At 44.5% G+C, this 12105-nt stretch overlaps 1 protein-coding gene across 2 annotated transcripts in view; it reads right to left on the bottom strand.

The window, feature by feature from the left end:
* Positions 1-777, bottom strand: part of LOC121544762 (sprouty-related, EVH1 domain-containing protein 1) — a 70063-nt gene extending 69286 nt beyond the window's left edge. For both annotated transcript variants that reach the window (XM_041854891.2, XM_041854890.2), the window contains exon 1: positions 129-777. Coding sequence is in view for 1 of the 2 variants with exons in the window: in XM_041854890.2 (XP_041710824.1) it covers positions 129-157 (29 nt within the window). In the remaining variant the exon portion in view is untranslated. The remainder of the gene's footprint in view (positions 1-128) is intronic.
* Positions 778-12105: the final 11328 nt, after the last annotated feature.

Genomic DNA, 12105 nt, shown 5'->3' with positions numbered 1-12105 from the left:
GGTATTTGCAGAACCAATTATCCTAGTGGAACAGTCATTTAGAATCATGCAAATCATTGCAGTGAAGATTAGATACATGAAGGCAGGACATCATCGCATTCTAGAATGTGGGATAAAAATGTACTCACTCCTTTGGATTTGTCGAATCTTCGCTCATTTTTTCTCACGGGGATCCAAATCCTGGCAATAGCATCGAGGACGCAGTGACGGCGGGGAAATAAACCGCAAATATCAACATTTTCCTTCACATAAAACCCCTAGATATTGGATAAAAGTTAATGGTCTTACAATGGTGCATGCATAAATGAGCTCTCTTCGGAAAACCAAGTAGCCTAGCTAATTGTGTAACTCAATTGCGAGGAGGAATGACAACCGATTATTAATTTTATCTTCCCTGGAAGTAAAATCCAACCACAACAAAATGCACATCTTCGTCATCCTCTTCGGCAACACGAAATCCAATGCGTTCAGATGATAAAAAGTGTACACAATAAACCAGACATTTGGCACGTTATTAGTGGCTAACTATCGAGCATTCCCCTCTCCAACTTCAGGTCCAGGACAACACTTGAAAAGCGCTGGTTGGTCCGTCAATGTGTCAGTGTACGTTGAATTATAGCCTCCACAACTGGAAAAAGGTACAAAAGAATTTCAATTATGAAATTGAAATACAAAAGGTAAAGACAGTGAGTTACATTTTCCCGAAGAAGTTGTTGGACATCTGCTTTAATCGAACTCCATTTTCAACTCGGGCAATGAACATCGGAAAACTGGGCGGAAGCGTCCACCCCCAGTTCTACAATGAAATCCTTCCGCGTGGCTGCAAAAAAAACATATGATATGTCAAAGGAATCTCAACTATCAATACTATTGTTTACATCTACCCGAACCACATGTGAGTAAAATATGATAAAATATGCCTGTGTCATTAGGCATATATTCGGATTATTTATATCCAAAATTGACCTAAAGTAGTCCCTGCACTTCCCAACAGAAGTTTCCCTTCAATCACGCAGTGATACAGAAAAAGGAAGCGTCTGTGTGATAGCACGCAAAATATAAAATAATCTGTAGGAAGGATTGTGCGTGTGATACCACCACCAATAGGCTATCATGTGTAGATTATGTTGGTGTGGGTTGCATTTCGCGCCTTTAGCATCACAGAAAACAACCGCTTTCATACTGGAAGACTAGTGCTATAAAATGGAGGAGATTGTATAGACATATGAGCCGAATACATGGGGCAGCACGTGGAATTACATCAGATTCCACTTCATGATTTCAAAGAACAGAGAACGACGGCTACAGCTGTATTCCTCAATCGTTTTCTCATTCATTGGCTGTAGGCTTGATCTCACATTTAGGTCTGAGGCCAGATATGTGAATGATGATTAATGTAATTTATTTGAATTCCAGAAAATGATTGTTTCATGTTGACCATGATGGGAAGTGCTACAAAGAATCCATAAAATGATATTGTCTCTGTAGTGACTTCTTGATCGGGCCAGGTAAATGAGTAATCTTCAATATATTTGCTTCGGACCAGAATATCCGTTTAAAATAAAATAAATATGTCGTCTTGGATGTAAAAGGCGATTATAATAGACAGCAATATAAACATTATTCTGATCGAAATGACATTTGAAGACAGTTATTTTAGCCTTTCACACACATAGCTTTAGAAAAGAGATTATTTTATAAAATTACATTAACCAGCAAGTGTAGGCCTTTGAAAAACACTACCCACAGATCTTTAACTTTATTATGATTATTGTATTGTTCTAACTACATGTTTCTCCAAAAGATAGTATGAATGTAGTATATAGTGATATTACATTGGCATTCTGCAAACAACCATTGGACATTTTCATTTTGTGAGATAAAGACAGCCAGAAAACAAAAGCAATACCAATTGACAACTTAACCCCAAATTCATATGATATGCATTCATCTTATTCACTCGTGGAAGATGTGTCATATGCCATGAGAAACCAATGGGGTGGTTATATAAGACTTTAATGCTATTGGATTTCTGAGCTGTCTGGAATAGCGAGGAATCTGGTTAAATGATTCTGCCCGGTTGTCATAGTGACAGTATGTTGTGTGAGAAGTTTCTTTGTATTTCACTGGCTCCAATACAGCTTGTTTTATACGGCTGCTATATAAGGCTGTGGCACAAACAGCCACTAGTTACCACAGCCACAAAGTCAAACTTTTGGCTAAACCCCACCTATTTCTTCAATTTCTCTTCTTAAAATCTGATTGGAAACCCTAAATTTAGCCACCCTGCTAACCTTATGCCTAACATAAACCTTAAATTAAGACAAAAATATACATTTTTGCTGCTGATATTCTTGGAAGTTCTTTATTTTTCTTATTTAAAAAAATCAGTATGGTGCAGTCTTGATGGCCATGTTATTTGCAGTCTTATAAGCATGTTGATGTCACCAAACAGACATTTGTGGCAATGGGTTCATAAAATGAACTCATTTTGAAAAGTAGGTTACAGTAGTACATTTTTCACCCCTCCGTTCTTTAATAGAATCAAGTGTCCTCATGTTTAGGCTTAGGTCCACAAGCCCAAATAAAGTGTCCCTTGTTTCATTTGAGCAGAAAAACAATGACCATCTTTGAATTTTCTCACGATCATTGCCTCTATACTTTGGAGTGCTATTCAGAGTTCAGGAAGTCTGTTTGTTTTCTCATCTCACAAATATGGATGGCCTAGTGCATTTCCTGTGTTGTTCACACACAACACAGTGTACAGAGCACAAGGGCAACAGGATGTTTAGCTCAAAGAGAGAAGCCTCATTGCACTACTTCCTTCACATAGGGGAATATAACATAATGAATCAATAAGATTTTCAATGGTGACCTCAATACCTGAAGATTAGATCTAGACCAGGGTTACCTACTCAAGTTTTAAGGAAGCAACGACTCATAGCATTTTATAAACACATATCATAGATGCAGTAGATTAAGCAACTCACTCACATACTGCAAGAATGCACACCAACATTGAAAACATTTCAAGGAAAGTGAGTTATGAAAGTCAGGATTGTGCAGAGCAAGACACACATTGAAACACACAGCCTAGGGACACAACGTGGCTACTGAAGGAAGATGAACCTGCTCAAGGTGAAATGTCCAAACTAAAATGTGTTCTATTCAAAGCAGCACCAGTTTCTAGCTCTCATGCATGACCACAATCAGGTGACGACCTCAAACTCAGGTGATCACTAGTGTAAGCAGCAGAGTGATCTAGAGTAGACAGACAACCTCCGGTCACAAGTGAAGGGAAGTGAAGGCCACTCTTTGTATGAACATTATGGAGAGAACTGGATGTGTGTGTACATCAGACATTCAGTCTGTGGAGACCTCCTGGAGCCTGTAGAAAGTATGATAAACAACAACTCCTAAAGACACTAATCTAAGGATCCTCTGCGTTTTTATCTACATTGTGTCCCTCCCTCTCTTGTTTATTTAATTTAAGCCACACCGGTTTGGGTTCCCTTTATGTTCCTGTTGATGTTGTTGGTTCCTGTTGATGTTGTTGATTCCTGTTTCCCAATAGCATACCTGTGGCGGAGCAACTCTGTTCTCCTCAGCCCATTCTTAAATCTGGAGATCTCCCCTTCAGTTTGCCATCTAACCAGACAATGTACTAGCCTAGTCTAAGGGCTGGGCCTGTGCCCAACTCAACAGAGAGGTGGGGCTTTAAACAAGAGGTGATGTTTAAAGGGCTGCCAGCTGAACACAACAATTCATACCTATGATTAGTGCGGGCCCGGCCTCGGAAGCCTGTGGCTGCCAGGCATGCTAATTGCTGTGTGGCCGGCGGAAAAGGTGGAGCTGCTCCAAGGAGAGGAAGTGTTAGGGCCTTCAGGCATGTTTGACTACTGCCTATGTATGTAGACCTATGTGGGACTGCCTGTGGGACTTTTTTAACCGAACGTGACTAAAACTGGTTTAGAGTAAACAAAGACAACACTGCATGGTAATATTGAGGTACCTTTTAGGTATATTAGTAGCGACGTGACTGTGTTCGACCTGTTGTTGAGCCCCTAAGGGGAGTGTGCTTATCCAGGGAATGTGCCAGTTAGAGGATCTGGCTAAATGGATGGGTAAAGTGTGTCAACAGTGTCATGCTTAGACAGTGTTTCTTGTGACCACAAGAATGTACAATACATGAACGAAAGTATGTGGACACCTGCTCGTCGAACATCTCATTCCAAAATCATGGGCGTTAATATGGAGTTGGTCCCCGCTTTGCTGCTATAACAGCCTCCACTCCTCCGGGAAGGCTTTCCACTAGATGTTGGAACATTGCTGCGGGGACTTGCTTCCATTCAGCCACAAGAGCATTAGTGAGGTCGAACACTGATGTTGGGTGATTAGGCCTGGCTCGCAGTCAGCGTTCCAATTCATCCCAAAGGTGTTAGATGGGGTTGAGGTCAGGGCTCTGTGCAGACCAGTCAAGTTCTTCCACATCGATCTCGACAAACCATTTCTGTATGGACCTCGCTTTGTGCACGGGGGCATTGTCATGCTGAAACAGGAAAGGGCCTTCCCCAAGCTGTTGCCACAAAGTTGGAAGCACAGAATCGTCTAGAATATCATCGTATGCTGTAGCGTTAAGATTTCCCTTCACTGGAACTAAGGGGCCTAGCCCAAACCATGAAAAACAGCCCCAGACCATTATTCTTCCTCCACCAAACTTTACAGTTGCCACTATGCAGTCGGGCAGATAGCGTTCTCCTGGCTTCCGCCAAACCCAGATTCATCCGTCGGACTGCCAGATCGTGAAGCATGATTCATCACTCCAGAAAACATGTTTCCACTGCTCCAGAGTCCAATGGCAGTGAGCTTTACACCACTCCAGCCTACACTTGGCATTGCGCATGGTGATCTTAGTCTTGTGTGCGGCTGCTCGGCCATGGAAACCCATTTAATGAAGCTCCCGACGAACAGTTCTTGTGCTGACGTTGCTTCCAGAGGCAGTTTGGAACTCTGTATGGAGTGTTGCATTTTTCTACGCGCTTCAGCACTTAGCGGTCCCGTTCTGTGAGCTTGTGTGGCCTACCACTTCACGGCTGAGCCATTGTTGATCCTAGACGTTTCCATGTCACAATAACAGCACGTACAGTTGACCGGGGCAGCTCTAGCAGGGCAGAAATGTTACAAAATGACTTGTTGGAAAGGTGGCATCCTATGACGGTGCCACATTGAAAGTCACTGAGCTCTTCAGTAAGGCCATTCTACTGCCAATGTTTGTTTATGGAGATTGCATGGCTGTGTGCTCGATTTTATACACCTGTCAGCAACTGGTGTGGCTGAAATAGCCGAATCCACTAATTTGAAGGGGTGGCCACATACTTTTATATATACAGTATAAGTTCAAATGGAGGGTCATTGCTGTGAAGCAATTGAGAGAGAGAAATGCTTATTCTGGATGGCCCCAGCTATGGAAATAGATAATAGGTAGAATGTGAACTATGTGTGTCAATGTGAGCATCCATAGATGATGATGTTGGGTAAGGAGATAAGTAATTTACCCCGCTATGAGGATGTAATAACACTTTAAATGCCATTCAGAAGACACATGAGGGATGTGCTTGACCAAATTGAAAAAGCTCCTGTTTAGTTCAGCACAGTGTGTGGGCTTATAGGAAATGAATACCTGGACTGTTTGTTTTCATTTCACCTACAATGGGCCTTTCCTAGTGGTTTCAGACTAGTTTCTGTGGTTGTATCCTATGTTAGCGTTATTGAAAGCTGAGCCTGCTAAAGGGGGGAACTGTGTTTTGGGTGAGGTGGACAGACCTTTGTTGCTGGGGGGTATTTGGGCGGCGGCAGTTCAGTTGGCTTCCCTGTAATCATCCGACCCCACAGGATAAAAGGAATTAATGAACACGTTGGAGAGGAAGTTACAGATGACTGTTTATCATTCTCATGGGGTTGTTACGGAGAGCAGAGAGAGAGAGAGAGAGAGAGAGAGAGAGAGAGAGAGAGAGAGAGGCACATAGAGACAGCCAATATGATAAATACATTGACAAACACTGAAATTAGTTATGAATGTCAGGGGCGGACTGGCCATCTGGCATTTTGGGCAAATGCCAGATGAGTTGGTCCATTCTAAGCACAAATATCACTATCTGGCAAAAAAAAAAAAATAGGCCGGTTTGGGGGTCTCAAGGAAAAACAATTCTGGTCCCAGTCCGCCCCTGATGAATGTGGTGATTACTCAACACTGGGGCCTTTCCCTTTTTCTACGAAAACTGGTTTCAATTTAAGTCCCCCAGGGCCTAACCTGGCCCGGAGACGTTTCCGGACTGCCCTCAAACCCAGAGGAGGACTCACTGACCGAAAGCTTTGAGTCACACATGACTCCTCATCTTACTCTATGCAAGAATATTTATATATTTTTTCTCCCACTTCAGCTGTGTGACCCCCCCTTCCTCCCCTTAATCCTCCCTGCTTCATCTGGGAACCACACTGACCCCTCCTTAAAGAGCCGCATTGTGCCCAGATTATTTTATTGTTTTCAGATGTCGGAGCTTTTCCTACACAAAAGAGGAAGAGAAAAGAGGAAGACCAGGTGCCCGTCCAGAAAAGCCTCTCCGGGGCCGCCTAGCCACCTGGGGTGGGTGGGGAGACACATGGGGATCGGCGGAGGCAGCCAAAGGGGTGGCATGCAGAGAGCAAAGGAAGGAATCCTCCCTGGCTGCTCCCTGCAACATCCATTCAGACAAGCTTGGTGCTGGGTGGGGGCGGCAATTCAGAGATGAAAAGTAGCCGTATGGAAATGGATGAGTATTGGGCAGGGGTGGGGATGAGGTGGGAGTTGGCCCACTCTACCAGCAGATGTGAACAGGGATGGAGGGATGGAAGGAGAGGAGGGGTGGAAGAAGAGGGAAAGGGGTGGGGGAGGTGCAGGAAAAGGGGGAAGCAAGAAGAACCGTGAAGGGTGTATAGTCTGGCAAGAATGTATAGTCTGTCATGCCAGTGAATAATGGGTGTGATTCAGGGCTTTTCAAGCATGGAGTCCCGTGCCTGTCAAATAGCATGTAACCAGCAGACTTTTTTTCTTTCTCTGTGTGTGAGGGTCGAGTAGTGTGGAGGGGAAGCCGCGCGCTCACGCTGAATGGCGCTTTTGTTTCCGAGGCTGTTGCGGCTTTTTACATTTGACCGAGCCTGCAGGAGAGGAGAGGAAGTAGACATCAGGCCTTTGCCTTGTGATTCCTGTAGAGCTCAGAGACGGAGGCAGCAAACCTGGTGATGAGAGAGAACCAGAGAGAAAAGGACCCCTATGGTGCAACACACACACACACACACACACATATACACACACAAACACACACATACTCACACACACACACACACACACACACACACACACACACACACACACACACACACACACACACACACACACACACACACACACACACACCACCCCCGTCTGCACTGTCCGTGTGTGACTCACAGCGCATCAGCAGCAGCACCGTGAGAACTTCAAAAAGAGTCTGGCTGTACATTCACTGTGTATTCAACCCCTGCTCTTTAAATAGCTCTACCTCCTCCGAACAGAAAAATCCATGCATTAGAAATGACTAAATCATACATGAATTAAAGAGACAGAGAGCAGCTTTTTAACGCAGCTCTCAAAGGAGTACTGCACAGACAATGGGATTTTGTCTCACCCTTCCCCACATACCATATGTGTATGACAGTGGAGGCTGGTGGGAGGAGCTATAGGAGGATGGGCTCATTGTAATGGCTGGAATGGAATCAATGGAATGGAGTCAAGCATGTGGTTTCCATATGTTTAATGTGTTTGATACCATTCCATTGATTCCATTCCAGCCAATACAATGAACCCGTCCTCCTATAGCTCCTCCCACCAGCCGCCACTGGTGTATGATGCATTCATGGGAATAGTGTGTGTGTTTGTGTGGGGGGTGCTCTCTGTGTCTGTGTGTGTGTGTGTATGTGTATGTGTATATGTGTGTGTTCTGGCCCCTCCTCACAGAGTGGAATGCACCTGGCCTGACAGGCAGGCGGTGGAATACTGCAGACCCGTCTCTCACCAAGGAAGGCTGGGCTGGAATGCGGCCCAGGCCCTTTCTCTTTCTTTCCACTGCACAGAGATCTAGGTTCAGGTACACCCCACACACACACACAGACACACAGTCTTTCTCTCTCTCTCACACACACACACACACACGATTGCACTCACTACTATCAGGCCTCATAGTCTGTAGGCCAGGATCAGCCTGCAGCCAAGGGCTCCACATGCACCTGTGTGTGTGTTTGTGTGTGTGTGAGAGAGAGAGACTGTGGGTGTGTACGTGTGTATGTATGTGTGTGTGTTTGGTCGAGTGTGCCTCCCTGCCTGCCTGTGCGTGTTTGTGCTTGGATGAACAAATGTATCTGGAGTGCAACCTGAGAGCAATTAATTGTTCCTTTGGAGCAGAAGCTGTGTAATTTTCATTGCTTCACGCATTGTTATTAAGTCGTTCCATGGTGCTGCAAATTCCAACCAACAAAGTGAGCTTACAGCCTCTTTTAGAAACTGCCTTATCTCTCCCCCTGCTCTCTTCAGCTCAACCCCCACTCCACTTACCCTTACCCTCATCCTCTACTTTCTGGTCCCGGTGTGTGTGTGTTTGTGTGTGTCTGTGTGTGTGTGTGTGTATGCGTGCGCGTGCACGCTAAGTGTAACAGTATTATACACTCTTAGGAAAAAAAGTGATATCTAGAATCTAAAAGGGTTCTTCGGCTGTCCCCATAGGAGAACCCTTTGAATAACCCTTTTTTGTTTCAGGAAGAATCATTTTTGGTTCAATGTAAAACCCTTAGCCGAAGAAACCTTTTGGAACCTTTTTTCTAAGAGTGTATACACTACTCACAATGTGACTGATATGTGAATGTACAGTATATGACCTTAGTGAACATATCAGCATCACAATGAAATGATCAAATCAAGTCCTGGATGTGTGTTTTAGTCCCTGTTCTACTTTAACATTTACATTACATTTTAGTCATTTAGCAGACGCTCTTATCCAGAGCGACTTACAGTTAGTGAGTGCATACATTATTATTTTTGTATTTTTTCCATACCGTGGGAATCGAACCCACAACCCTGGCGTTGCAAACGCCATGCTCTACCAACTAAGCTACATCTCTGCCGGCCATTCCCTCCCCTACCCTGGACGACGCTGGGCCAATTGTGCGCCGCCCCATGGGTCTCCCGGTCAACTATAGTTTAGTATCATTGACCATTTCCACTCGGGGTGTGAGGCTAGGCCCCTTGCAGAATACCTTTTTTGAGGATGTCAGCGTTTCCCCTCTGTGTGGGTGGGAGGCAGCATGAACACACCCCTGTGAGCCCCCTCCAGCCCGGACTTACAACGCACGCAGACTGAAAAATTAGGCTTCTTAATTGATAAGGAGTAATTTGTCTGTTTCCTTCAGCGTGGAGGGGGGAGGAGGGGAAGTTTCGGGGTCCTGACAAATTTGATTATCTGGACAAAGTTCAACTCTGCTGGGAAAAAGTAATGGGATTCCAGGGACCAAAACTCTGGGAATAAACTCACCGTTCACCAAAATGGATCCCTCGTACGGACACATGGCCGTGGCTTGCTATATAAAACAGGCAGACAGGCATCGAGGCATTCAGTTACTGTTCGATTGAACATTAGAATAGGCAAAACGAGTGACCTAAGCGACTTTGAGCGTGGTATGATTGTCGGTGCCATATACGCCGGATCCAGTATCTCAGAAACGTCCGCCCTCCTGGGTTTTTCACTCACGACAGTGCATATGGTTTCCCGAGAATGGTGCGACAATCAAAAATAATTCAGTCAGTGGCAGTCCTGTGGGCGAAAACAGCTCGTTGATGAGAGAGGTTGAAGAAGAATGGCAAGAATCGTGCAAGATAACAGGCAGGCCACAAACAGGCAAATAACGACACAGTACAACAGTGGTGTGAACAGCATCCTGTGGGCAAAAAAAGCTTGTTGATGAGAGAGGTCGAAGGAGAACAGCATCTTGGAACTCACAACTCGTCGATATTTGTCACGGATGGGCTATTGCAGCAGACGACCACACAGGGTTCCATTCCTATCAGCTAAAAACAAGAAGTGGCTCCAGTGGGCACGCGATCACCAATACTGGACAATTGAGGAGTGGAAAAGCATCGCCTGGTGTGACGAATCCCGGTTCCTGTTGCGTCATGCTGATGGCAGTGTCAGGATTTTGCATAAGCAGCATGAGTCCATGGACCCATCCTGCCTGGTGTCAATGGTACAGGCTGGTGCCAGTGGTGTGTTGCCTTCCAATCTGCAGCAACCCAACACTAGATGGGTGTACCTACTAAACTGGCCGGTGAGTGTATGTTTGGTTGCACATATAGAAATTAAAGGTGGAAGCAAATGATAAAGGATCTATTTTTCTTCTTCATACTTGTAAATGTTAGGATTGGGAGTAGGGTAATCTCACCCTAGATCTGTGGTATTGGCGCAACTTCTACCTAAATGTACCCTTTTTATCCATTTTAGGGGGATATTGGATGTGGCACAAGACACACACTGCTTTTAATGAAGAGTCCCTCCATCCACATGATTCAAATGCATTTCAGGAAGGAGACCTTCTGCACTCTGTTCTCCCCTCCTAAAGATTAGTTATATTTTTTGAAGAGAGGAGCTATAAAAAGAAAGCCTTCGCATAGTGCCGTCTTTCAGGGGCAATTTGCTGCATGGCAGTCTTGAGACTCGCAGAGCCAATTGATTTTTGCGTTGCTTTTTGATCCCTTGCACAGCACTAGGATTTTAGGATTTGTTTTCTCAAACGGGACAAATAAGCAGGGGCTGTCAGTTTGTTTAGGATGGAAAAAGGGGGAGGAAGGGTGAGGAAGGGGTGAGGGGGGGGAAGGCAAACCAAGGGGAACTCCATTCCTTCTGGGGCCTGTTGCATTGACTCTGACCGTGGCTAGAAAGCAAACTCAAAGCGTCTCCTTTCACATTTAAAGTGGCTTTATGTGTGCTGACAGTAGCGCTGAGCTGATTGACAGAGGCTTGGTGTCACACAGACCCAGCTCAAACCCAGCACAGCCCCCAGCTGCCCCAGTGCTGGAGCCTGGTGGGGCTTATTCTCTCAATTCAGGTTTCAGAGTGGAAATGGCAGAGTTCACTGTTTAGTCAAATAGAGTGAGCGTGTGTGTGTCTCTGTGTGGCGGGGGGAGTACAGAGTGCACACGCACATGTTGGGTGTGCCTGTATGTGGTTGTTTGTATGTGCTTGTGATTAATTACTTTTGCATGTGAACGTGGAAGAGAAAAAACGTGTGCCGAACAGTGACTAGATAGGTGTGTAGATGAAAAATGTATGCACTCACTAACTGTAAGTTGCTCTGGATAAGAGCGTCTGCTAAATGAAAAAAAAAACTGATATGAACTACTTTCTTGTATAAGGCTGTTTTGTGGTCTCTCCTGCCACCTAGTGTAAAGAGAAAGTAAGTGCAATAAAATGATTGACCATAGACTGTAAAACAAATAAGAATGATGTAAGCTACTTATTACCTTTTGTCTATTTGCTTTTTAAAATATACTCTCAATTTAGGAAGATGGCTGATTATTTCCAGGGATACACAACATCCTGAAATATATGTAGATATCTTTGTTAGAAATAATACTATATTTCCTCCCTTACCCCAACCCACACCCCACACCCCCCCCCAAAAAATTAATAAAAATAAAAATAAAATAAACACATTGTAAAGTGGTTATCCCACTGGCTATAAGGTGAATGCACCAATTTGTAAGTCACTCTGGATAAAAGCGTCTGCTAAATGACGTAAATGTAAATGTAAATGTAAATTTCCCTTGATGGAGTGAGGCTGAACGTGAAAAATGGCTCAACTTACCCCACTCTCCCCTATACATATATAACCATATTTGGTATGCTGCGCATCACCATCACTGCCAACCCTATTGGTCAACACACGCTCCTAATTTTCTTATTTTCATGGGTGCTGGAAGTGGGAGATGAAACTATTAATTACATAGAGAACTGATTTATAGGATATCTGTGTGCTGAGGAGCTG

The sequence above is a fragment of the Coregonus clupeaformis genome, chromosome 29 (genome assembly GCF_020615455.1).
Source record: "Coregonus clupeaformis isolate EN_2021a chromosome 29, ASM2061545v1, whole genome shotgun sequence".
In the NCBI taxonomy this organism is placed as follows: Eukaryota; Metazoa; Chordata; class Actinopteri; order Salmoniformes; family Salmonidae; genus Coregonus; species Coregonus clupeaformis.
The sequence above is the reverse complement of the archived record's forward strand: the minus strand, read 5'-3'. Positions and strand labels throughout refer to the sequence as shown.